Source organism: Globicephala melas, chromosome 21 (assembly GCF_963455315.2).
Source record: "Globicephala melas chromosome 21, mGloMel1.2, whole genome shotgun sequence".
Classification (NCBI taxonomy): Eukaryota; Metazoa; Chordata; class Mammalia; order Artiodactyla; family Delphinidae; genus Globicephala; species Globicephala melas.
The window spans coordinates 21557626-21585148 of NC_083334.1; the positions used below are offsets into that span (position 1 = coordinate 21557626).

Below are 27523 nucleotides of genomic sequence, written 5' to 3' on the forward strand. Positions count from 1 at the left end.
CACATGGATTCTGAACACCGTCTGTAGATGGGTCTCAAACATTACTTTTCAAATTTAGGTACATACTTGCTGTGAATAAATTTAAAATGTATTTATTAATCTATTTACATATTAAGTTCATGGTAGCTTTCTCCGAGTCTGTCAATATACAAAGTACAATGATCATGGGCTGTTCTACAACAGACATCACAAAGATGTCTTCATACCAGAAGGCCTGGGCGAACACTGCTTAGTGAAAAAGGCAAGTAACTTTAAACCGTGTTTCCGGGGTGGAGCAAACAGACCACCCAGGGCAAGGGCTTCCTGCCACAGAGACGCCCCACCAGGTTAGGCAAAAACCCTGAGGGTCAGAATCCCTCCTGGAGGGCAAACAGCTCAGAGACTAAGTGACATCTCCTGCAAACCAGTTAACAGTACCTTGACCAACAAAGTGTCTGCATGAGTTAAAAAATGAGTTAAAATCTGCCTCCATCCATGAGGGCCAATTGGGAGCACCTGTCAGGAGAGATGGGCAATCTTGCAGGCCAGGTCGTTTGACAAACACTGGGCACCTCCTGCACCTGCCCAGGTCACCAGCCACCAGCCCTACGGGAACTCTGGGTGCCTCAGTCACCCTGGGACCCCAACTCAGCTCTCCTCTGCCTTGGGGTTCGCCTACACCTGAGTGGTATTAACAAGCGCGCTGGAAGTTGCTTGCTAATCGCACCTGGGCCCAAGCTCCGTTTCCCCCGGGCTGTTTCTGGAGGGAAGCACCTCTTCCCAAGGTCCCGGGCCTCCAAGAGGCTAAATTTGCTGCCTGGTTAAACCTAGGGGGCGGGCCCATCAGAGACCAGGGCTAGAAAGCCAATCCCACTCCCTTGGATGTAGAGGAAAGGAAGAACCTAGAAGGGAGCGTGCGCCCTGCCCTCAGGTGCGGAAGGAGCTTCTTTTCTCACCGGCCTGAGGGCCAGAGAGGAAAAGACATCCGATCCATCCGCTGAGCCCACCCACCAGGGAGGCTTGTTAAGGAGTAAAGGGCTGAGAAGCAGGGGGCCCCTCCAGACGGTCTAGCCTCGCCCTCCCAGGCAAAAGGTCACCGCAGGACGGGGGACAAGCCGCGCACACCCAGCAAGGGCACCCCAAGCTCTCCTCCGCCCCCGCCCGGCAGCCGGGCAGCCCCGCGCCCCGCAGCCTGCAGAGCGGGATGCGGTCCCTCCCGGGGCGCCCCACCCGCGGGCCCCACTCACCGGTCGCGGAACCCCCGAGGCCGCCCAGCGCGGCCAGCACGGGCGGCAGGAGCCGAAGGAGCGACCGGAGTTCCATGGCCGCGAGGAGACAGCGCGGGGACCCGGGCGCGAGGCGCGCTGCGCGAGGCCGCCGCGGGCTGGCTGAGCGCACTGGCCGCCCGGGCGGCTTTAACTCGCGCTCCCGCCGCGCACTGGGAACGCCGGCGCCGGTGGGCGGGTTGCGCGGGGAGTTGGCCTCTCCAGATCCCAGAGAAGAGCTGCCGGGAAGGAGCGGGGCTGTAGACGGAGCTGGGGTGCCTCGCATGCCTTTCCTCCGGGGGTGCTCAGCGGCCATGAGTGCCTGGGACCTGGCGCCCCTCCTGCAGTGGGACAGCAGACGCTCAGCTGATTCAAAGCCCTTGCCACACTTAAGGTAGGGACGGTCGACAATACTTAAAGCTTCTTAAACTTGTATTTTAAATTGAAGCATAGTTGATTTACAATGTTGATTTCTGCTGTACAGCAAAGTGATTCAGTTATATATATATATACCTTTTTATATCCTTTTCAATTATGGTTTATCAGAGGATATTGAATATAGTTCTGTGTGCTCTACAGTAGGACCTTGTTATCCATTATACATAATAGTTTGCATCTGCTAACCCCAAACTCCCACTCCATCCCTCCCTTACCCCTCTCCACCTTGGCAATCACAAGTCTCTTCTGTATGTGGGAGTGTTTCTGTTTCCTAGATAAGTTCATTTGTGTGATATTTTAGATTCCACATGTAAGTGGTATCATACGGTATTTGTCTTTCTGACTTATTTCATTTAGTGTGATAAGCTCTCGTTCCATCCACAGTGCTGCAAATGTTACTGAACCAGAATTGGGTCTGCTTGCTGGGGGCAGTAAAGCCAACCTACTATTTACTGACACCTGGTTGTGGTGAAGGACCGCAGAGCGTTTGTTGCAGGGCCAAGCTAGGAGTCCGGGCCAGCTAGTGCTTAAAAGACCCAAACTCCCTGAAGGCTTTCAGGGAACGGGTTTTAAAGACAGGATGAGGGAGGGGTGTTGTGGGGTGTGTGATCAGCTCCTGGACATTCTTCTGATTGGTTGGTGGTGAGGTAATCAGGATCAACATCATCAACCTGGTTCCAACTGGTCTGGGGTTTAAGTGCTTGTGGGCAGCATACAGTTAACTTCTCCCACCTGGCGGGGGTTTCAGTAGCTGCAAAACAAATGGTGTGGCTCAGAATAGGATCTATAGCCCTTGAGGAGGAACTTGACTTTGTTTAATGGCTAAACTATTATTATTTTGTTTTGCTTGACTGTTTTCCTTTCTCTGCATTTTCTCATTTCTCCGATTAAATACACTCTGACTAACATGGGGTGGGGGGTTGTTCTGGGAAGGCCCCATAGGATCCCGTTGGGTTACACAAATGGCATTATTTTGGTTCTTTATGGCTGAGTAGTATTCCATTGTATGTGTGTACCTCATCTTCTTTACCCATTCATCTGTCAGTGGACGTTTAGCTTGCTTCCATGTCTTGGCTATTGTGCATAGTGCTGCTGTGAACACAGTAGGGGTGTATGTATCTTTTTGAATTATAGTTTTATCAGGATATATGCTCTGGAGTGGGATTGCTGGATCATATGGCAACTCTATTTTAGTTTTTTGAGGAACCTCCATACTGTTTTCCATAGTTGCTGCACCAACTTACGTTCCCACTGACAGTGTAGGAGGGTAACCTTTTCTCTGCACTGCATTTGTTATTTGTGGACTTTTTAATGATGGCCATTCTGACCGGTGTGAGGTGATAGCCCATTGTAGTTTTGATTTGCATTTCCCTAATAATTAGTGATGTTGAGCATCTTTTCATGTGCCCGTTGGCCATCTGTTTGCCTTCTTTGGAGAAATATCTATTTAGTTCTTCTGCCCATTTTTCGATTAGACTGTTTGGTTTTTCTTGTTTTTGTTGAGTTGCATAATCTGTTTGTATATTTGGGGAATTAAGTCCTTGTTAGTCCCATTGTTTGCACATATTTTCTCACAGTCGGTATGTTGTCTTTTCATTTTGTTTATGGTTTCCTTTGCTATGTGAAAGCTTGTACGTTTGGTTAGGTTCCAATGTTTATCTTTGCTTTTATTTTTATTGCCTTGGGAGACTGACCTAATAAAATTTATGTCAATTTATGTCGGAGAATATTTTGCCTATGTTCTCTCCTAGGAGTTTTATGGTGTCATGTCTTATGTATAAGTCTTTAAGGCATTTTGAGTTTCTTTTTGTGCATGGTATGAGGGTGTGTTCTCACTTCATTGATTTATGTGTGGCTGTCCAACTTTCCCAGCACCCCTTGCTTAAGAGGCTTTTTCACATTGTATATTCTTAGCTTCTTTGTTGAAGATTAATTGGCTGTAGGTATGTGGGTTTATTTCTGGGCTCTCTGTTTCGTTCCATTGACCCATATGTCTGTTTTTGTGCGAATACCACACTGTTTTCTATATGACTGTAGCTTTGTAGTATTGTCTGAAGTCTGGGAGGGTTTGCTTTCTGCTTTGTTCTTTTCCCTCAGGATTGCTTTGGCAATTCTGGGTCCTTTATGGTTTCATATAAGTTTTAGGATTATCCTAGTTCTGTGAAAATGTCATGGGTGATTTGATAGGGATCACATTAAACCTGTAGATTGCTTTGGGTAGTATGGCCATTTTAACAATATTAACTCTTTCAAGCCAAGCGCATGGGATATCTTTCCATTTCTTTGGATCATCTTTGGTTTCCTTTATTAGTGTTTTATAGTTCTGAACATATAAGAACTTTCACCTCCTTGTTCAGGCTTATTCCTAAGTTTTTTTGTTGCTGTGATTTTTGTGTGTCCACAAAACACCTGGAAACCTCCTGAATATGCAGACTCTGGTCCTGCTGGTCTGGGGAGGAGCCTGACCTTCTAATAGACTCTTAGGTGATGCCTTTGTTGCCAGCCCTCAGACATCACTTTGAAAAGCAAGGGCTTGATAGCCCCAAACTGAGGGCATCACTGTGACTCAGACCCCTGGGCTCCTGTCCTAATGGACCCCTCGCTGCCTCCTGTGTTCCCGCTTGGGCAGTATAGGCCTTCTTGACCCCGGGTCTGTAACGACAGCACTGAGATTGCAGTCCTCTTCGGCTGGTGATCAGCACACTGTAAATACAGGGTAACAAAAGCCCTAAAAAACACTATTCCCCTTTCAGCCTGTGTCACAGCCAGGAGGGGAATGCCTTAACAAGCAATTGGACATGGACGTATATCAAATTTAATGGGTATGAACTAGAGTCGAGCATAATCCCTGTAGGATGGTAGACTTACAGGACTGGAAGAATTTAGAGGTCATTTTACCCACATGCTGCCATTTAGGGATTAGACTGTGGATAAAAGTGAGACCATGTGACACCTTCCAGGGAGGCACAGACCACCCTCTCACCCCCTTACTTAGCTAAGCTGTGACATTCCTTCTTTCCAGTCTACTGAGAGAAATAAGTGTCAGATTCTTGGAGAGAACACGATGGAGTTTGAATTTAGAATAGAAACTGGCAAGGAACACTTATAGTGTCTGGGAATGAAAGGCAGCAGGAAAACAGCAGGAAAAAAATAGAAAAGTGAATTGCCAAGTGCCTTAGATTTTATTTGCAACACAGTACTCCAACAGCTTTCTTTTAAATCTTACCTCCTCTTCGTGTTCGCTGCTGGTCCCATCAAACCACACTCTGAAGACTTTAGAATGCCATATGCTCTGGAGCTTTCTTTAAAGTCACTGTATGCTCTGATTGCATAATCCAATTAAAAGGACCCTTCTGCTTTTAACAAAAATCTAGATGTATCGATTTCTACTGAAATGTTGCTGCTTTGGAACCAGCTTGTTTGAGCTGCTTAATGATGTTCAGTGACACAGTAACTCAGAGGTATAAGAATATAGACCAGTTTTCCTCACTGGTCCTCAAGAAAGCACTGAAGCTAGTGGTAAGGTACCTGGGACTGCAGTACCGTAGACCTGCGTTCAAATCTCAACTAAACAAGATTATATAGACACAGAAATAGCAGCTTTATTGTTATTATAAACAGCCAGCATCAGCTCTCAACGCATACCATCTGAGGAGGCCCCAGACACAGGTGATAGAAATAATAAGTAATATAAATAGGACTTTTATCTCTAAATTATTATATTCTCCTTGTCAAATGTTTTAATCCAGGTCATATAATGACAAGCATTAAAATTCACACCTTCCTTGAATTCATTTAGCAAATTGTCAAACACCTTCTCTGTTCCAAGCACTGTTCGAGGCACTGAGGACGCAACAGGGAGCAAAACGAACAAAACTACGTCCCTTCATAGAGCGTACGTTCCAGTAACGGTTCAGGGGGGCAGTGGCGTGTGCATTTTGACAAAAAAGCAGAACAGTAGGCCTAATGATGAAAGTAATCTACGTTGTGCTCTATCTTCCAAACACCTAGGTTGAAAAAGCATTCTACCTGGAGGCATTTACCAAACCTGGAAAGGGAGGGGGAACACAGTGGTCTCAGGGGGCAGAGGGACAGATGGGAGTCCAGGGAGCCTGAAGCAGCTGGACTGTCTGGGGCGGAGTGCTGGAGAACAGGGTGCTACACAGAAAAAGAGTTTCTGCAGAGGGGTTCATTCGCTGGATTCTAAGCTGGACATGCATGGAGTGAGACCCCATGGGTACAGGTGAAGAATAACTACTGAAGAGTTAGTTATAAGCTGAACAACTCCTGACCTTGACAGAGTTCAAAGACATTTGGAGCAGTTATGGAACACCTGGAACATTCTGTGGATGCCTACAAGGCCACTAGCCCTTAGTGAAGACTACTCTCATAATATTATTAAGGACACCCCCTCCAACCAAAGAGGTTTTGTTTATCAATATTTACCTGTACCTATCAATATTTACTATATCATAAATTAAAACAATTTTAAACACTTTAATTCAGTCACTATAATAATAAATGTATACATGTTAACATAAATGATGTATTTTTATGAAAAATAATCACATTTTCCAAAATACAAAAATGTTAATGAGAATGGTGGTGGTATTTTACATTCTTGCAAGTCCCTTTAATGAGATTAATAGAAGGCAGCTGTATTCTCATGTGGTTTTGCATTCAATCTGTTACGATGTTGTTTTGATTACAGTATATGAAGAAAACCTGGCCTCACACAGATATGTGTTGGCCACCGAAGTATTTCACTAGCCTTTCCAGATCACTGCAAATATTTTTCTTTGATACTGTTATGCGTTCAGTAGTGCTCCCCCCAAAAAGGATATGTTGAAGTTCTAACTCCCAGGACCTCAGAAAGTTGACCTTACTTGGAAATAGCCTCTACACAGATTTAATCAAGTTCAGATGAGGGCATTAGAGTGGATCCTAATCCAGTATGACTGGTATCCTTATAAGAGGGAAATTCGGACACAGACATATAGAGAAGGAAAACACGTGAAGGGAAAAAGACACAGGCAGAATGTTATGTGAAGTTGGAGGCACAGATGGGAATCATGCTGCACAAGCCAAGGAACATCTGGGGCCCCAGAAGCCGGAAGAGGCAGGGAAGGATTCATCCTCTAGAGCCTTCAGAGAGAGCATGTACCTGCTGACACCTTAATTTCAGACTTGTAGCTTCCAGAACTGTGACGTAATACATTTATGTTCTTCTAAGCCACCCAGTTTGTGGGTTCTTTATGTCAGCCCTTTGAAATTAATACAGATACCAACGCCAACATTTAAGAAATGATAATTTCTTTTTTTAAAAATTTATTTATTTTATTTATTTATTTTTGGCTGTGTTGGATCTTTGTTGCTGAGCGCAGCAGGCTTTCTCTAGTTGCGGCGAGCAGGGGCTACTCTTTGTTGAGGTGCACAGACTTCTCATTGCGATGGCTTCTCTTGTGATGGCTTTTCTTGTTGAGAAGCATGGGCTCTAGGCACACGGGCTTCAGCAGTTGTGGCTCGCGGGCTTTAGAGCGCAGGCTCAGTAGTTGTGGAGCACGGGCTTAGTTGCTCCACAGCATGTGGGATCTTCCCGGACTGGGGCTCGAACCTGTGTCCCCTGCATTGGCAGGTGGATTCTTAACCACTGCACCACCAGGGAAGCCCAAGAAATGATCATTTCTTAAAGGTTAGCTGTAGTGTGGAACCTGAAGCCATATCAACGAGCATTTCATACTGTCCTTATTAATATCTGTTGGCCTGTCTTGTACTTTGAGTGGATCTTCCCATATAAAACTGTAACCTCAGGTGTGGCTCATCTGGAAAATATTGGTTCATTAAGTTATGCTGATATTCCAAATGTTGACACCTTCTATTATACAATGTTTAAAAAATCGTACTTCTTAACGTCACTACAAATGTCATCAGAAACGATTTTAACTATTGGGAAGCTATCAAGCTCATGATGGTGGATTCTAATTTTACCTTGGAAGCTCAAATTCTATCATTGGGAACAAACACGGTCAGTCATTTTCCTTGAAATGACACATACACACTGTTCATTTTTGAGGAACATGTCTGCCAAACACTTGGGGCTGAATAACCAGATGTCTATCAGTCATTCTTTCCAGTGAAAATGATATTCTGAGAAAAGAGTGTCTAGGTATGCTTGCAACTTGGACAACTGCACAAGTTTTTTCCTCCTCAAACTTTGGCATTCAGCAGCAGGGCTTATGCAAACTTCCCATGTAGTAACAGATAGTATTAAAAAGCCATGCACCTCAGGGTTAAAATGTAATAAAATTAATAATTTTTACTATTTGATTGTATCATCAAATACATGCTTAAGTGAAACAGGCATATTTTATTGGGTTGGCCAAAAAGTTCGTTCAGTTAATGAATGTTTCATAAAGTTCTTGGTGAAAATGAAAAATGTCTTATTCTTCCTTAAAACCGAATGAACTTTTTGGCCAACCCAATAAAATTACAAGTGTATGGCGGTAAAGGGTAAAATGATCATTAGTATAGGTTGGTGCCACCACCTTGATTCACACAAAGGAGTCAGTGGTTTTACCAACCTTTAGTTTTTTGTTTGTTTTTTACCATCAGTGCAAATGTCAGCACACACAAAAAAGGGTGCATAATAGTTTGGTATTATTTTGAAAATAATTGACCTTATGGACTCACTGGTATCCATAGACCATCTCAAAAAGTTCTCATATCCTGGATATATAAAGAAATCTTACAACTCAATAACAAGAAACCAAATGACCATATTTTTAAAGTGGTTAAAGATTTGAAGAGCCACTTCATAAAAGTAGATATGGGTGGGCACTAAATACATAAAAAGAGATTTCTGTATCTGTAGTTGTCAGGGAACTACAAATTAGAATCACAGATAAATATAGCTTACAAGCACTTAGAAAAGCTAAAATGTTTTTTAAATAATTGATAGTATGCAGTGTTAGGCAGGATGTGAAGCAACTGGAACTCTCATCCATTGCTGATAAGTAGGGGAAGTAGAACAACAAGTTTAGGAAAACAGTTTGTTTCCTATAAAATTAAACATCTACTTAATATATGACCCAGCAATCTCTCTTCTAGAGATTTAACCAAGAGAAATGAAAGAATGTGTCCATAAAAGACATTTACACTAATTTTACAGCAGCTTTACTCATTCTAGCCCCAAACTGTAATAACACAGATGTTCATCAAAAGATGAGTAGATCAACAATGTGTGGGGTACAGCCATACAACAGAATACTATTCAACAATAAAAAAGAACAGACTACTGATAGGTCCAGTAATGTGGATGAATCTCAAAAACATTTGTGTTATGCAAAAAAGATAAACACAAAAGAGTATATATTGTATGGTTCTATTTATATGAAGGTCTAGAACAGGCAAAACTAGGCTATAGTTTTAGAATTTAGACCAGTGGTTGCCTGAGGCTGGTGGAATTGACTGAAAAAGTATACAAGGAGGGGCTTCCCTGGTGCTGCAGTGGTTGAGAGTCCGCCTGCCGATGCAGGGGACGCGGGTTCGTGCCCCGGTCTGGGAAGATCCCACATGCCGCGGAGCGGCTGGGCCGGTGAGCCATGGCCGCTGAGCCTGCGCGTCCGGAGCCTGTGCTCCGCAACGGGAGAGGCCACAACAGTGAGAGGCCTGCGTACCGCAAAAAAAAAAAACCTAAAAAATAAATAAAATATTTTCTTTCTTTTCTATGTCACTATATCCAAAAAACTTAATAAACACTAAGTTATACTGAAATAAGAGAATTGGCTAACATGCCTGTAAACAATATAACAGTATCTTTTTCTCTCTGCTAGCAAAAAAGTAGTTGAAATGGAAAAGCAAAAAAAATTTAGAAATAACAAAACCTATAAAATACTTGGAATAAAAAGGGTACATGATGTATATTAAAACTATAAAATCTTACCAGATTTTATTAATATTAAGTGTAATATATTAGATATATTTCTATAAATATTAATAAAATATATATGTTTTGAGATATGAAGACCTTAATTATGTAAACGTTTCTTTGATTACCTGATAAGCAATATACTCAAAATATTGGAAGACTTTATGAAACAGCCAGACAGTTTTTATGGGGTCATGCTAACCACTGCTTCTGATGTTATTGCACAGTATTTATCTCTTTACATTTCTGTTCCCTAATACCCTTGAGATTCAAGACAAGAACGTTGTCTTAATAATCTTTGAGCTCCAGCATCTAGCACATTTTTTCTATATGGTAAACAAAGAATCAGTGATTGTTGTGTGAGTGAATGATTTCTAAACAGAGGAGCCAACTGTTCTCTTCCCGCTGAGGACAGCTTCCTTCTGTAACAGCTAAAAAAGCTGGTGTACAAATGCTTAACTGACCTTTGGTTTGGACCAACAAGGTGCATCTTGCAGTCTCCTACTGGGGCTTCCTGAACCAATTGTCATGGTTAATTTTATATGTCCATTTGACTGGGCTAAGGGATGCCCAGGTAGCTGGGAAAACATTATTTCTGTGTGTGTCCAGGAGTGTGTTTCCGGAAGAGATTTGCATTTGAGTCAATAGATTGAGTAAAGATCGGTCATCACCAATGTGGGTGGGCATCATGCAATCCATATAGGGCCCCCATAGAACAAAAAGACAGAGGAAGGGTGAATGATCTTGCTCTCCTTGAGCAGGAATGTCTATCTTCCCCTGCCCTCCAAAACCAGAACCCCTGGTTCTTGTGCATTTGGACTCCAGCACTTATACCAGCAGACCCCCAGTTTTCAGGCCTTCATACTTGGACTGAATTATACCACTGGCTTTCCTGGTTCTCCAGCTTGTGGATGGCATATCATAGCTTATCTGAGCCCCCATCATGTGAGCCAACTCCTATAATGAATCACCTCTTATAAGCCTAAATATACCCTGTTGGGTCTGTTTCTCTGGAGAACCTGGACTAATACAGCTGTGTCATGAAATGAATGGATGCCATTCTGAATTTGAACTGTGTATAAAACCAAAATCTAGACTTCAGCCCCTGGGCCTCTAGAGTTCTAATAGGTAATTTTTTTTTTTTTTTTTGCATGTTCAGGATTCTGCCTAGAAAAAATTTATATTTGTTCTCCTATTTTTATACGTATGCTAATGAGACATTTGCATTTCTGGTCATATCCCAAAATTTCAACTTGTATAAACAAAACAAGACAGAAGAATCATGTAATATAATTTGCAATGGTGGACACTTAGAGTTGGGAATCTATTTATGCAGAAAAATCTAAAGTATTTTCATTCTGAAAATTTATATTTCACTGTTTTTCTGAAATTCAGTGTCTAGTGAAAGTGAACCAATATCTTAGTAACCAGTGTCTTGCGTATAGGATATACACAACAAATGTTAAATTGAATTGAACTGCTTTTAGTGATCTGCTGTTGAGGGTTTTTTCCTTAATTCTGACTTTTAAATTTAATGCCTAAACTTTCTGATCAGATCTGGAAAATAAGTGTTGTTATGAAAACTAAAAGATGCTTTATGAGTTCAGTTGATTTGAAACTAATCTTTCAAAGTCTCATGACCGTCACGAGTAGTAATAAATCTGCACTCACTCTCAGCTCTTGTTGATTTAAAGAAAAAAATGTTAAGTGCACCACTCTGCTCCCTATGCGGTAGGCACTTCCATAACTTTAAGGCGCACCAAGCACTGGAGATTCAAAATAATGTAAGATGCACGCCCTACAACTTCCCACCCCCATCACTGCAGTGCGGTGTGATACATGGGACAGAGGGGTGTATGGACGTTCTGTGAAAGCAAAGAGGAGGAAGCAGAGATGGGCCTGGGTTAGGCTGCTTGGGCAGGCTTCACAGAGAGCATGACATTGAGCTAATTTTTGAAAGATATGTTATCCATATGAAGAACATTCCAGGCAGACAGAATAGAAAAACACCAAGGCCTGGAGGCATGTTGTGAGAACTTGCTGTCAGTGCAGAATCACTGGAGTGAAGGTTCTCATGGGGTGATGGCCGGCATTGAAGCTGGGCAAATGGGCAGATTCCACCCAGGGCATGAAGTACCTGATGGGCCAAACCAAGGGAACTTCTTGGGAACCTTTGGGACCATTTTTAGCAGGGAGGGGACCTAATCAAATTCACATTTTCCTAAGAACATTTAATATTCAAGGTATAGTTATAGCATAGTGGAATTTCTTTCCTTATGTGACTTATAAACTGGTCCTGCAGAAAATTTTCGGAGTCCAAGAAACAAAATATAAACACGTTATGTTATGGAAACATCATTAAAATAAATCCGGAGCCTTCCGGGAGGACTATTTGGATGCCTCCTCAAAACTTCCCACGAGCAGTGGTTTAAAGACGACACCTTGGCTGTCTTTTCCATAGCATCTTGGGAAGGAGAAGCCAACTGAGCCTAGGGGAGGAAGAAGGAAGGAGAGAATCAGGAGGGCTGCAGCTCGGCCGAGGCAGAGCGATTCCAATTGATAACCTGGCATTCTAAAGCCACGTCCGAGTGGGCATACAAAGATTCCAACTAGGTCCAGGCTGAGCTGTCAAGAGGTAAAGAGGGGACCCAGCTGGGGTTATTATAGCTAGGGTTCTAATTAGATGGGGCAGTGGTCCAGCAGTTGAAGACAAAAAAACACACACACTGCAGGCTTCCCTCTCACCCCAGGAGAAGGGTAGAGCCCCCATAAACGGGATCTGCCAAGAAAGAAATGGTCTGGAGGCAAGAACCGGCAACAACTTTCATTTCAAAATCCACTAGCCATAGTCTTTAATAACATTAATGTTCACAATTAGGACCTCAAAATATATTTTGAATTATCAAAGATATATTGAAATATTGTGAAATGGCAAACAAAGAACATGCCAGTTGGAGTGAGAAGACCCAAATAGTACTATAAAACAGTACTCTGTTGGGGTTTGTTTTTCAGCCGTTTGGGATCCGGGCCCTTCCCAAGAGCACCTGAATCTCCTCGTGGAGAATTACCTCCTCCCCGTCGTGGGGTGTCTTGGTGGGGGCCAGTCCCCACCTCCCACCAGTGCCCATGGACAGAGCATTGCTCTGTGCGCCCCAGCCCAGTAGGGAGCAGGCATGTGACCCAAGCTGGGCTGATGCGTCCTGCTGGGACTTGGAATTTGGAGCCAGTAATATTCCTGATCTTGCGGGAAAGCAGTCAGTCTTTGTCCATTACATGAGGTCTTCACTGTGGGTTTTTCAAGACGCCCCTTAACAGCTGGAGGAAGTTCCTTGTATGCTTAGTTTGTTCAGTATTTTTATCGTGAAGGGGAGTTAGATTCTGTTAAATGCTTTTTCTGCGTCTATTGAGATGATCATGTGATTTTGATCCTTTGTTAATATGGTGCATTATATTGATCTACTTTCAGATGTTAAACCAATGTTTTGGGTCGGTCTCAGCCTGTTAATAGTGATGCTATGGGCTCGACATGCCTGGGGCACTCACCTGGGCTGTTCTACCGAGGCAGCCCCCGCAGGCGTTTCCCAGACCGGAGCCAATGTGGGGCTGGACCGGCCCTTGTGGGTTTATTATGATTGAAGGGTGCACCTCAGCAACAGCCACAAGAGAGAGAACTTTGAGAAGACGAGGTTTATTACTCACGGGTCCTGGAGGCACAGCGAGGTCATGGCAGAGACAGCGAATGTGGATGTGGGGTTCTGCCTTTATTGAGGTTGACAGTGGGGTGCCCACGGTCTTGAGGGTTCATCCCTTATTGGTGAATTTTAAATATAAGAGCAGGAATTAAAGCGCAGGAACGGAAAAGTAGAGTCACTCAAGTGGTCAGTTATTTAAGTCACCTAGAGCTTTCTAAAAAGGGGAACTGTGTGCGTGGAGTAGCCTGGCTCTTTGTGTAGTTAACGTATCTGGCAATATGTTTATTCGAGATAGCAACCTTCCAGGTGGATGCTTGGCAATCAAAAGCTTAATGTCAGGCGCTTATAGTACAGGAAAAAAAAAAAAAAAAGCTAATGTAAGGAACGGCACCGAAAACGGAGGAGAGCTTAAACAAGCTTTATTTGGGAACGCTCCCGGGCGAGGTTCACTGGTCTGAAAGAAAGGGGCCAGAGAAGTCGCGCCTGAGTGCGGGCGCGAACGAAATTTATAGGGGTGGACGCAGGGGAGGCGCTTGCTGTGTGAAGCAACCCCCTTTTTGGTAATCGTTCGGATGTTGTGGCAATGTCAGGTGTCGGTTGCATCAGCCTCAGAGCCGTTGGTTCCGCCCCTCGGGGAGCGGGAAGACCGGTCGGTTACATCAGCCTCCTTGGCGGGGGGCGGGGGGCGGGGGGGGGGTGTTCCCCGGACCTGCCGGCCTTACAGTTTAATTGTCAGGAGTTTACACTACGACCATCCTCGCACTCCTGGGATACATCCATCCCACTTGGTCATAAATATAAATTTGTACTAAAGAAATATAGCGTGGTTAATGGAATATACCCCTCCCATTGACTCATGAGAACATGAGTGTGTAGTTAGCCCAGTATATACATATAAACAGTAATCTAATAAATCCTGTGACCATTGTGAATGCTGGGTGCTGGCAGAAGTTCGAAAATGTGTAATTAGTAATAAAATGATAGGGTAAATTGTGATGAAGCTTAATACTTTAAAAATTGATGCTAAAATGATTTATTTGGTGTTAGGTACATTTTATTTTCTAACTATAGAATTTGCTAATTTATGTATATTTAAGCATAGTGAATCTCCATCAGCAAGCTGATTCACCAACACCTTATCCTCAGGCTGGGTAGCAGAGAATTGTGTGGGTGTCCATTTGCGTATCAAACAGCCAAAAGGAAGAAATGTTAAATGATGACATGCCAGGAGATATTAGCCTGAAAAGATTTCAGGAAAGAGGTGAAATTTAAGCAGCAATTTGGAAGAAAAAAGAAGCCTGCTACAGAGGACCATTTATGCAGCAAGTCCAATCTGTGTTAATTTTCTTAGCTGTTGATTTGGCAATGTGGCAAACTGAATTACGTTGGAGGAACCCATCTGTTTGAGTATAAATACCAGAGAATCACCTTTTCCCAGCCTCCCTTGCTTGTGTCCATCTGGGCCATCTGATTAACAGATTGCTAATATACTCTGGTGTGACGTGAGACATTTTAAAAACTGCTGTCCTTATCCCATCCTAAGTGACAACCTGCTCCTTGATTTAACCATGTTTCTGGGGGAGTCTCCATTCCATGGAGCCATTTGATTTCACTTCTTGCCCAAATTTGTGTCACTTATGATTTCAATTTAAAATGTACTTGTCATTTCTAAATAGCCTTTAAAGTGTTGTTGTCACTGTTAAAAATGAGTCGTCCTAACTCCTTTTGCTGTTTCTCCAAAGAGTGTACCCCAGGGACTCAACCTGAGATTCAGAGTAAAAGATCTCGAAGTCAAAGAGCAGGAAAAGATAGTATGGACCTCACTGTTGTTTCACTTATTGTGAAAAGTGTTTCACTTATTCTTCATCTTAAAAAAGAATAGTGGCAAATGTCAGCATGGATCACCAGCAGGGACCACCAGTGGTACAGACAAAGACTTCAGAGCCGCAGCCAAAGGTTTGGGGTCAACGTCTGCGTGTTCTGTTCACACGTTAAGTTTCTAACAAGAAAGACAGGCAGTTAGTGACTTTCCTCTGTACTGTGCTAACCTTTGCCTTGCTTCTTTGGTCAGGTGTTCGCCAGGAGCTGTAATCCCATCTGTGGTACCTGCTGTCTCTCACCTCTGCCCCTCCTCCTTACGCCCATTGGTCCCACCCAGGCTCTGCCCTCAGTCCCTCCCACACGCCCTTCTCCACGGGTTTGCCTTCAATGTCTGTGATCAAAGTGTTGGGGAGCCATTCATTCCTCTACCGCAGGCTACTCTCTGGTAAGGCCACAAGAACTCTTATATTCCTTTTCACCTAATGAAAGATAGATCTTGGTTTACTCAGCAATTTTCTTTTTCTGCTTTTTACCAAATACTGCCAGATCGTGACCAAGGGAAAGCTACAGCTATCTGATTTTATTAGTTTATTAGCTCTCTGACTTTGAAAGTGTGGCTTCATACTTCATTTACCAGATGTTTCTTCTTCCTCCCTCCCCTTCCCTTCCCTTTTTCTTTCTTTCTTTCTTTCTTTTTTTTTTTTGTGGTGGTTTTTGTTGTTTTGATTTGGTTCTGGTTTAGCTTTGTCCCAGTTATATTTGAAGACTGGTACTTGTTTGTTTATAGAACAACTACAAAAATTATTGCTCAGTAAGATGTGGGCAGTGAAATGAAGAAAGAAAGCAGCGTTCTAGACATTCTTGCCCCAATGCTTATTAGTTCTATGATATTTATTAAGCTTCTTAGCCTATGGGTTCATTTATACAGTCAGATGGTGGAAATTGGTCCTCTTTCAGGTCTTTTTAAACTTCAGCATTCTTATAAGTCTAAAACTATATTGTTACAAACATGTAAAAACCCACTTGAAAATCTATAATGAAAGGATTCTGAGAAAATGTCAGGTTAAGCATGTGTTTCTGGACCCAGCATCCTACCACCTCCTTGCTAGGACCACTCAACAGCCAGGATAAGTGTGACATGCCAGCAGGTGTCTGTAGCTGGGGGCAGTGGCCCAGGGCATGTTTTTTATGCTCTAAGGTACAGACACATTACGTGGGGATCTTGTTCCTATGAACATTTCTTGTCAGTAGGTCTGAGGTGGGGCGTGAGATTCTACATTAAACTCCCAGGTAAGGTTGGTACGTGGGTATCTAGAGGGATTCTTGGGTGCATCTGAGGACTGAATGCTGTAGAGAAAGGACAGGTGCAGAGACTCACTGTTGGGCTCGCTAGGTGGAGAGCGGAAAGTGCAGGCTAGTGGGGTACATTTGCCTCTTCAGCTGAGACTCCAGATGATACAGAATGCTGATGCCGGGGCATCTGAGGGAGCCTAGTTGAAGACTCTAAAGGATCTTTCTGGCACTCTTCATGTTTGCTGTCCATGTTCTTTGAAGAGAATGAAGACCGTGCGTCACATTGAGGAATGAATTGTTTGCAGCCTGTGCTCATCAGAGACTTTCCCTCTCTCCCCTGAGCCCCTCCCCCCGAACTTGCATCTCTTCCCATCCTATAAACAATAATCTCCACCCCCATCCACCATAAAATGAACTTGCCGACTCATTCACCACTTCCTGCCAGTTCACCATTTGCCATGGTTTTTCAACAGCCTGACTTCTGTGGGGCTGAGGGAACCCCCCCAGGAAGAGGCATCTGGTGAGCAGGGGCGAGCAGGCTGGCTAAAGGGAGTAGGTTTGTTTCTGTTGAGGTTCTGCTAGCAGACAAGACAAGAGAGAACTTTAATAAAAGCATAAAAAGATCTCCCAGGAGATGTCACTGGAGCAAAAAGAAGGCTTTCAGAAATTCAAAAACTGATTTACAAATTTAGAAATTCCATAGAGGACGTGAGACACACAGTAGACCTGGCCTAGAACTGAACTGGAATCTGGGGAGAAGAAATGGAAAAAGTAGAATGCTGAACAGAATACAAGGAAATAGAAGATACAAATAGATAGGAATGGACCTGGCCTGGGATTTTATTACATGAAAAATGAGTGTTAGAGGGAGAAAAACACTGGATGAAGAAAAATTAATGTTCACATAACTACATAAGAAAATTTTTCTGAGCTGAGGAGAGACTGTTTCTATTAGCAGATGCTCACCAATACCCAAGTAAAATTTATTGGAACAGACAGAGATGGCTCTACGTCACTTAAATCTCCAAACCCCAAGGATGGAGAAAATACAACATTCAGATAGGAAAAACAGGTACTTGCATAAGAAGAGAATATAGGCTAGTACCAAACTTCCCATTTGCAGACTTTTGATTACAAAAGAACTGTGATCTGTGAATCTTGTCCAGAAGCATAATATTCAAATGTGAGGGCAGAAAAAGGATATTTTTACACTTTTGAATTCTTGAACATGGATCACCCTTGTTTCATTACTAAGGAAAATCCACAATGCTCCAAAAAAAAAAAAAAAAAAAAGGAAAAATTAAATCTAAGAGCTAATGGGGGGGGAAAAACTAAGAATACAAAAGTTTGTGACAAGCATATATATTCTTGTAAAATGTATATTTTAAAATATAATGCAAATGCAAGAAATTATAATGCAAAAAAGCACAAATATATATGCTAGATGTATAATAAAGATAAGATCGTAAAACAATTAAATGGAAAATAGAAAAAATAATAGAGAAAAATCAGTGAAACTCAAAGCTGGTTCTTTGAAAAGCTCAACCAAATAAATGATAAAAACTCTAGCCAGATTCACCAAGAATAAAAGAGAGGACACAAATTACCAACATTGGGAGTGAAGGGAGGAAGGGGTCACTAGAGACCGTCCCCACCTCCAGACATTAAAAAGATGTCTTAGATAAAATAGGCAAATTCCTTAGAAGACACAAACTGTAAAGCTGAACAGAAATTTTAAGAATTAAAGGATGGGTAAAAATAAATCAGGCATATGCAAACCAAATAATATCAGATGAAATGAGACACAACAGCAGCAACTGTGATATCGGCTGTAGGAGAGCCATGAGTTTACAAGTGATGAGTCATTTTATGCCCCCTGTCTCTTGCCTACCCCTTGGAGGGTCTGCGTTGTTTCCTTAGCAACCCAGTCAAACGGGGAGAGTTTGTTCCAGCATAAGTAACGTGAATAATAGCTGTCACAGGCCATAATTTGGAAGCTATCGCTCATTAAATGTCCAACTTAGCCTAAATAATGCCCTATTGCTAAGAAGGACATTCTGATTTTTTTTTTTTTTAACTTAACCAGGAATACATGATTCTTTGCAGTTTGTGCTAGTGGTCTCCGATATCTCCATTCACACTGAAGAACAGATAGGATGGCTTCAAATGGTGTGTTACATCCACTAAAATTATGGCTGCTAAAGCTTCCAGGTCCTTTTTTGCAAGTCACTGGAAGCAAATAGAGGGTCCACAGTTCCCAAGAAGCCTTTGTGGGCTGGCTTTTTTCCATGCCTGAGTTTCTGCTGCCACCCGCAGGCTCAGTCTGGGCACAGCACTTTGCCCAGAAAAATGCTATTTTTCAGACTTGCCAAAAGGTCCCTTAAATACTGTATATGTTGCAAATTGCACAGTGAATACAAATATGAAGACTTCAAGAATATGATGAGTATTTCCTCTAGGAATTTCAGGCATATATATACATGTCGTGGAAAGCAGTGGGATGATTAACTCACAGAAGGAGCATCTTCCTTTGCCAGGCTCTGAGATGACCACAGAGTCAGTAATCCTGGGACCACACAATTTTCCCAGCCTGGAAATTCAACTTAGGCAACCATTCCTCAAAACACAAAGCGATCTGGTGTAATTGCTGCAGAGATGCCCAACTTAAAAAATAATCTGTATTGTCAAGTCTGTAAGGTTTAATTGGGGAGAATGATCAAATTATTGTACCACTTGGAGCCTCAGTTTCAGGAAACTAAATGCAGTAAAACCCCGTAAATGACCATCATTTCAAACTTTCATTTCAATGGCCAAGAGATGCTAGGCTAGTTGTATTTGCCAATACTTGGCAGTGTCACTGAAAAAGATTTCTACATAAATTTGTCTTTCTAGTGACATGAGACTTTCTAGTTTATCAGTTATAAATAATTGCTGTTGACAGTTTATACTGACAAGTGTTTGATCTGTTGTCAGTAAGATGTTCATTTTACTGATTTTTTTTCTTGTATGTCATGACTAAAATTTAAGTAGCTCAGAGTGTAAATATTAATTGAGCTGTAACTCTTAGCTCCCTGATACGTGCCACAGAATCAGCAGCTTTCCCTCTGAGTCACAGGATTATGAGGGAATAAAGGGCAGTGCCACAAGTATCTTTAGAGGTGGTTATCAAAACCTCTCCAGTAGGGGTGGAATGAGAACGGCAGATCAAAACGTAGAAGAACTATGTGAAAGGTCTATATATGGAACCATGAAAACTCACCCCACCCAGTCCTTTCCTCTGCCCAGCTCCATACATCTACAGCCAGACTTACACCCTTCTGGCAACAAATGGGGACATGCATCCTCCTCTGGGGGATATTAACATTGAGATGTTGCCCAGTGAACCAGTGAGGTCCCTTCCCAGTCATGCTAGAGTAAAGCTGACCAGACACTAGTCTCATGAAACACACAACTTACAATCACTCAGAAATGCACCTCACTCATAAATGGCCATGCACAACTTGACAGATATTTGAGGAGATGGTCTAAGAAAAAGGAAAGTAAAAGAGACCAAACGAACAAATGGAAAACATGTGTTCAGAAGAAACAGACAATGCAGGGAGCAGAAGAAAATTCCATAGAAACCTATATGCTCAGAGAAATAAGCAAATATGCATACGTGAAACAAGAAGAGTGTGTCTTTTAAAAGAACAGAACAAGAAAAGCTTTGGAAGTTAAAAATCTGACAGCCAATATATTTTTTTAATCAGGGAAAGTGTTGAAAGTAAAGATGAAAATAAAACCTCCCAGATGTATTTTTAAAACTACTAGAGCTAATCAATGAATTTGGTAAAGTTACAGGATACAAAATTAATGCACAGAAATCTCTTGCATTCCTATACACTAACAAGAAAAGATCAGAAAGAGAAATTAAGGAAACAGTCCCATTCACCATTGCAACAAAAAGAATAAAATACCTAGGAATAAACCTACCTAAGGAGATAAAAGACCTGTATGCAGAAAACTATAAGACACTGATGAAAGAAATCAAAGATGACCCAAACAGATGGAGAGATATACCGTGTTCTTGGATTGGAAGAATCAATATGTAGATGTGAAGATGACTATACTACCCAGAGCAATCTACAGATTCAGTGCAATCCTTATCAAATTACCAGTGGCAATTTTTACAGAACTACAACAAAAAATCTTAAAATTTGTATGGAGACACAAAAGACCCCGAATAGCCAAAGCAGTCTTGAGGGAAAAAAGTGGAGCTGAAGGAATCAGACTCCCTGACTTCACACTATACTACAAAGCTACAGTAATCAAGACAATATGGTACTGGCACAAAAACAGAAATATAGGTCAATGGAGCAAGATAGAAAGCCCAGAGATAAACCCACTCACCTATGGTCAACTAATCTATGACAAAGGAGGCAAGAATATACAGTGGAGAAAAGACAGTCTCTTCAATAAGTGGTGCTGGCAAGACTGGACAGCTACATGTAAAAGAATGAAATTAGAACACACCCTAACACCACACATAAAAATAAACTCAAAATGGATTAGAGACCTAAATGTAAGACCAGACACTATAAAACTCTTAGAGGAAAACATAGGAAGAACACTCTTTGACATAAATCACAGCAAGATCTTTTTTGATCCACCTCCTAGAGTAGTGGAAATAAAAACAAAAATAAACAAATGGGACCTAATGAAACTTAAAAGCTTTTGCACAGCCAAGGAAACTACAAACAAGACGAAAAGACAACCCTCAGAATGCGGGAAAATATTTGCAAACGAATCGACGAACAAAGGGTTAATCTCCAAAATATGTAAACAGCTCATGCAGCTCAATATTAAGAAAACAACCCAATCCAAAAATGGGCAGAAGACCTAAATAGACATTTCTCCAAAGAAGACATACAGATGGCCAAGAAGCACATGAAAACTGCTCAACATCACTAATTATTAGAGAAATGCAAATCAAAACTACAATGAGGTATCACCTCACACCAGTTAGAATGGGCATCATCAGAACATCTACAAACAACAAATGCTGGAGAGGGTGTGGAGAAAAGGGAACCCTCTTGCACTGTTGGTGGGAATGTAAATTGATACAGCCACTGTGGAGAACAGTATGGAGGTTCCTTAAAAAACTAAAAATAGAATTACCATATGACCCAGCAATCCCACCACTGGGCATATACCCAGAGAAAGCCATAATTCAAAAAGACACATGCACCCCAATGTTTATTACAGCACTGTTTACAATAGCCAGGTCATGGAAGCAACCTAAATGCCAATCAACAGACGAAAGGATAAAGAAGATGTGGTACATATATACAATGGAATATTGCTCAGCCATTAAAAGGAACAAAATTGGGTCATTTGTAGAGACGTGGATGGATCTAGAGACTATCATACAGAGTGAAGTAAGTTAAAGAGAAAAACAAATACCGTATATTAATGCATGTATATGGAACCTAGAAAAATGGTACAGATGAACCAATTTGCAGGACAGAAATACAGATGTAGAGAACAAACGTATGGGCACCAACGGGGGATAGTGGTGGGGGGAGTGGGTGGTGGTGGGATTAATTGGGAGATTGGGATTGACATATATACACTAATATGTATAAAACATAACTAATAACCTGCTGTATAAAAAATAAATAAAATTTAAAAAAAAAAGATAACAGGAGACGAAAGGTAAGTAAATTAGATGATCATTGTAGTAGATGCCACAGCAAAAGTATCAGAAGTCCAAAAGGAGAGGATGAAGAAGAGAGTGCAAATAAGTGTAGAAAACAGTGCAAAGAAATTATCAAAGATAGAAGAAAACTTCCCTACAGTAAAGACATAGTTTTACAGATTCTGGACCCACTGCCTGCCCATGACAATAAATAAAGGTTCACATGACACATCCTCCTAAACTTCAGAGGTGGAGATAAAAAGAAATATCTAAACATTTCCAGATTAACCAGGACACAGATAATAAAAAGGAATCCAAATGTATGACTTCTGAACGGTAACCCTAGTAGCAAGAAAACATTGGAACAATGCCTTTAAAATTCTGAATGAAAGTGATTTTTTTCAACCCAGAAATTAAGACCCAACCAAACTACCCACCAAGGGTCAGCCTATACTAAAGACAGTTTGTGTTACTCGGGCAAGTGTCATAACCTCTGCACCCCCGTGTTCCCACGTATAAAAACAATGGAGAAGTAACACCCACCTTGCCCATCTCCCAGCGTCCTCGTTAAGGTAAAATAAACCAGCTTCCATCAATAGAGTACTAATTTCCGTGTAAGTTCTGAAGTGTGGGGTGGTGTGTTTTCATCCTTGGACCTGCTAAAGTACCCAGGCCAGTAACTTACACTTAGTAGATACCAATAAATAGTTTTTGAATGAATATATGAGACTTGTAGAAAGTTTTTCTAAATGTTGAATCATGGGCACTTAACAGAAATAATATTTAGAAACTTAGTATATACAATACTGCATTAGAGAAAAAGTATGGCGTAGCCATGAAACAGAATATCGTGTATGTGAATAGACTGAGTGGTGGTGGTGGTGGTTTTGTCCTGGGACAGTGTTCACGATATAGTGTTGCTGTGTTTATGGAGAATTTTAGGTCGGTAGGAAGTGACATCCTACATACATACATACAGGCACACCCACACGCCTGCTGTATTTCCCAATTTAATTCACCAAAAAGAGAGAAATGAACAGAAACGAGGTGGCTCCCAGCCGGTGCTAGACCGTGAGAGGTGCGTCCTGGTCCTTGACTTCCCAGAAGTTCTGAAGGGGCTGGTGTCACCCTCTGTCCAGAGTTGAGAAAACAGCTAAATCCTTGCAGAACCACTGCCCTCTGACACTCAGTTTTGTGTCATCAAGCCAGAATAACATACACTGATCATCTGTGTGCTTCCATTGGAAGAAATACTGATGAAATTTGATCTTTCCTTGTTCTTGAACCTGACTTACCGCCCACAAGCCCCCCTCCTCTTGCATGTAGAAGGTCAGGGCAGTGCCTAGGGAGCCCTGAGTAATATCTCTGTTCTCCGCTGTCTCCCCACTGTCCACCCCTGCGCTGATTCCATCTCAGTTTCTTGGGTGGTTCTCAAGCTGTGTTGGTTTGAGACCACATCACGAACCCAGATAGTCTGTGATCTCAAATATTAAAAAATATAGACAAATAGAAGAAAATATCATAAAATATTCATGGTGGCTGCCTTTGAGTGATGGGATTCCAGTAAGTTTTTATTATTGATGTTCCTTTTATTTTGTGTTGTTTTATTTTGCTTTAATGCTTTTTCAGTACTGGCTAAAGGTTCTGTAGTCAGCATGCCTTAGGCAGAGTAGATACATATAATGTCCAACCATCTGTGATCTTTCTGTGGGTGAATCTGAAATCTCCAGCCACAACTTCTCCCTTAATTTCTTCTAATCACACATTTCCAACACCCTACAGAATTCTCTAAACCCAATCAGTATCTATCAAATAACCATGTAGGGCATTAGCTTATTCATTGATTTAGGGGCACATTTTGCGGCTGATCCCTCCTACTGTGTAGCTGGAGAAATTCTGCTGCTCCAAATTAGCTGATCTATGGAGGGTTACTGAGGTAGTTCTAGGAGGATGAGCAGCTGATTACAGATATGTGAGAAGTATTTCAACAAAGAACTATGTCATGTTTCAGTGAGAAAGCTTCACACTCCCTCAAGCATATGCTCATTTGTTGGAATGAATCAGTAGAAGCTTCATGAGAAAACTTCTCCTAGTACATCTCCTTTCAAACAGACTTAATCATCTTCCAGTCCTCACAAATCCACAATAAAATTATTAAATATATTCTTGGGATATGGACAAGTGATGCCTTTTCAATCTTTTGTAAGATGTGAATTAAAAGAATAAAAGCAGCTACCAGAAAACTTTACTGTTTTTTGTGATCTGTAATATGCAATATAAAAACAATAAACTTCTTATGCAAATAAATGCAGCTTTCAGCCACGTCCCCTACCCCACCCTCAAGGCTGTATCCAGGCCCCTCCCATAGAGAAATGCTAGAGCTGCACTGATCAAAGAGTGATCCTCAAACTTTTTTTTTTTTTTTTTTTTGTGGTACGCGGGCCTCTCACTGTTGTGGCCTCTCCCGTTGCGGAGCCACAGGCTCCGGACACGCAGGCTCAGCGGCCATGGCTCACGGGCCCAGGCGCTCCGCGGCATGTGGGATCTTCCCGGACCGGGGCACGAACCCGTGTCCCCTGCATCGGCAGGCGGACTCTCAACCACTGCGCCACCAGGGAAGCCCGATCCTCAAACTTTTTTACTTATAGAATTGGGTAAAATCTACACACTTCTTGCACTTGGTTAAGTTGATATCAATATTTTTCATCACATTTAAATAGCTACACAAGATGTCATTTGTGATGTATTTGTAAATATTGACATTAAAATACTGGTATTAGTTTTATTTCTAATCTATTCAGTAGAATCCAAATACTATAGAGATTTAATAGCCATCAGCATCCATTTTAAAGATATACATGTGAACTCTTCTAAGATATTTGTCATTATTTCTTTTCTCCTTGACTCCGTTTCATTTCTACCAGAATTTTATCCTTTGGTAATGCTTTTTTAAAATTGAAGTATAGTTGATTTACAACGTTGTGTTAATTTCTGCTATACAGCAAAGTGATTCAGTTATATATATATATATATATATATACACATTCTTTTTTTATTATTCTTTTCCATTGTGGTCTATCACAAGGTATTAAATATAGTTCCCTGTGCTATAGAGTAGGACCTTGTTGTCTATCCATTCTCTGTATAATAGCTTACATCTGCTAACCCCAAACTCCCAATCCATCCCTCCCCTACCCCTTCTCCCTTAGCAACCGCAAGTCTGTTCTCTGTCTGTGCGTCCATTTCTGTTTTATACATAGTTCATTTGTGTCATATTTTAGATTCCACATATAAGTGATATCATATGGTATTTGTCTATCTCTTTCTGACTTACTTCACTTAATGTGATTACCTTTAGTTCCATCCATGTTGCTGCAAATGGCATTACTTTGTTCTTTTTTATGGCTGAGTAGTATTCCATTGTAAGTACATACCACATCTTCATTATCCACTCATCTGTTGAGGGACATTTAGGTTGCTTCCATGTCTTGGCTGTTGTAAATAGTGCTGCTATGAACATTCAGGTGCATGTATCTTTTTGAATTATAGTTTTGCCCAGATATATGCCCAGGAGTGGGATTGCTGGATCACACGGCAACTCTATTTTTAGTTTTTTGAGGAACCTCCATACTGTTCTCCATACTGGTTGCACCAACTTACATTCCCACCAACATTGTAGGAGGGTTCCCTTTTCTCCACACCCTCTCCAGCATTTGTTATTTGTGGGCTTTTTAATGATGGCCATTCTGACTGGTGTGAGGTGGTGCCTCATTGTAGTTTTGGTTTGCATTTCTCTAATAATTAGCAATGTTGAGCATCTTTTCATAAGCTTGTTGACCATCTGTATGTCTTCTTTGAAGAAATGTCTATTTAGTTCTTCCCATTTTTTGATTAGGTTGTTTCTTTGTTGTTGAGTTGTATGAGCTGTTTGTATATTTTGGAAATGTATGCAAATATTTTCTCCCAGTCTGTAGGTTGTCTTTTCGTTTTGTTTATGGTTTCCTTTGCTGTGCAAAAGGTTGTAAGTTTGATTAGGTCTCATTTGTTTATCTTTGCTTTTATTGATATTTCTATAGCCTCGGGAGATGGACCTAAGAGAACATTGGTATAATTTACGTCAGAGAATGTTTTTCCTATGTTCTCTTCTGGGAGTTTTATAGTGTCATGTCTTTTTTTTTTTTTTGCATTTTTATTTTTATTTACGTTTTTGAATTTTATTTTATTTTTTTATACAGCAGTTCTTATTAGTCATCCATTTTATACACATCAGTGTATACATGTCAATCTCAATCTCCCAATTCATCACATTCCCTCCCCACCCCCCTCTGCTTTGGCCCCTTGGTGTCCATACGTTTGTTCTCTACACCTGTGTCTCAATTTCTGCCCTGCAAACCATTTCATCTGTACCATTTTTCTAGGTTCCACATATATGCGTTAATATATGATATTTGTTTTTCTCTTTCTCACTTACTTCACTCTGTTTGACAGTCTCTAGATCCATTCACGTCTCTACAAATGACCCAATTTTGTTCCTTTTTATGGCTGAGCAATATTCCATTGTATATATGTACCACATCTTCTTTATCCTTTCGTCTGTTGATTGGCATTTAGGTTGCTTCCATGACCTGGCTATTGTAAACAGTGCTGTAATGAACACTGGGGTACATGTGTCTTTTTGAATTATGGCTTTCTCTGGGTATATGCCCAGTGGTGGGATTGCTGGGTCATATGGTAATTCTATTTTTAGTTTTTTAAGGGACCTCCATACTGTTCTCCACAGTGGCTGTATCAATTTACATTCCCACCAACAGTGCAAGAGGGTTCCCTTTTCTCCACACCGTCTCCAGCATTTGTTGTTTGTAGATGTTCTGATGATGCCCATTCTAACTGGTGTGAGGTGATACCTCATTGTAGTTTTGATTTGCATTTCTCTAATAATTAGTGATGTTGAGCAGCTTTTCATGTGCTTCTTGGCCATCTGTATGTCCTTTGGAGAAATGTCTATTTAGGTCTTCTGCCCATTTTTGGATTGGGTTGTTTGTTTTCTTAATATTGAGCTGCATGAGCTGTTTACATATTTTGGGGATTAATCCTTTGTCCATCGATTCATTTGCAAATATTTTCCCGCATTCTGAGGGTTGTCTTTTCGTCTTGTTTATGGTTTCCTTGGCTGTGCAAAAGCTTTTAAGTTTCATTAGGTCCCATTTGTTTATTTTTGTTTTTATTTCCACTCCTCTAGGAGGTGGATCAAAAAAGATCTTGCTGTGATTTATGTCAAAGAGTGTTCTTCCTATGTTTTCCTCTAAGAGTTTTATAGTGTCTGGTCTTACATTTAGGTCTCTAATCCATTTTGAGTTTATTTTTATGTGTGGTGTTAGGGTGTGTTCTAATTTCATTCTTTTACATGTAGCTGTCCAGTCTTGCCAGCACC

General features: G+C 41.4%; 1 protein-coding gene and 1 long non-coding RNA gene across 5 annotated transcripts in view; one reads left to right on the forward strand and one right to left on the reverse strand.

The window, feature by feature from the left end:
- Nucleotides 1-1369, reverse strand: part of LOC132594400 (low-density lipoprotein receptor-related protein 2-like) — a 38062-nt gene extending 36693 nt beyond the window's left edge. For all 4 annotated transcript variants that reach the window (XM_060291621.1, XM_060291619.1, XM_060291622.1 and 1 more), the window contains exon 1: nt 1227-1369. In XM_060291621.1, the coding sequence (XP_060147604.1) occupies nt 1227-1302 (76 nt within the window). In that variant the 5' untranslated portion in view covers nt 1303-1369. The remainder of the gene's footprint in view (nt 1-1226) is intronic.
- Nucleotides 1370-1478: 109 nt separating this feature from the next.
- Nucleotides 1479-27523, forward strand: part of LOC138842492 (uncharacterized) — a 91349-nt gene continuing 65304 nt past the window's right edge. Inside the window, exon 1 of the long non-coding RNA XR_011377140.1 lies at nt 1479-1638. This is a non-coding gene — a long non-coding RNA (uncharacterized lncRNA). The remainder of the gene's footprint in view (nt 1639-27523) is intronic.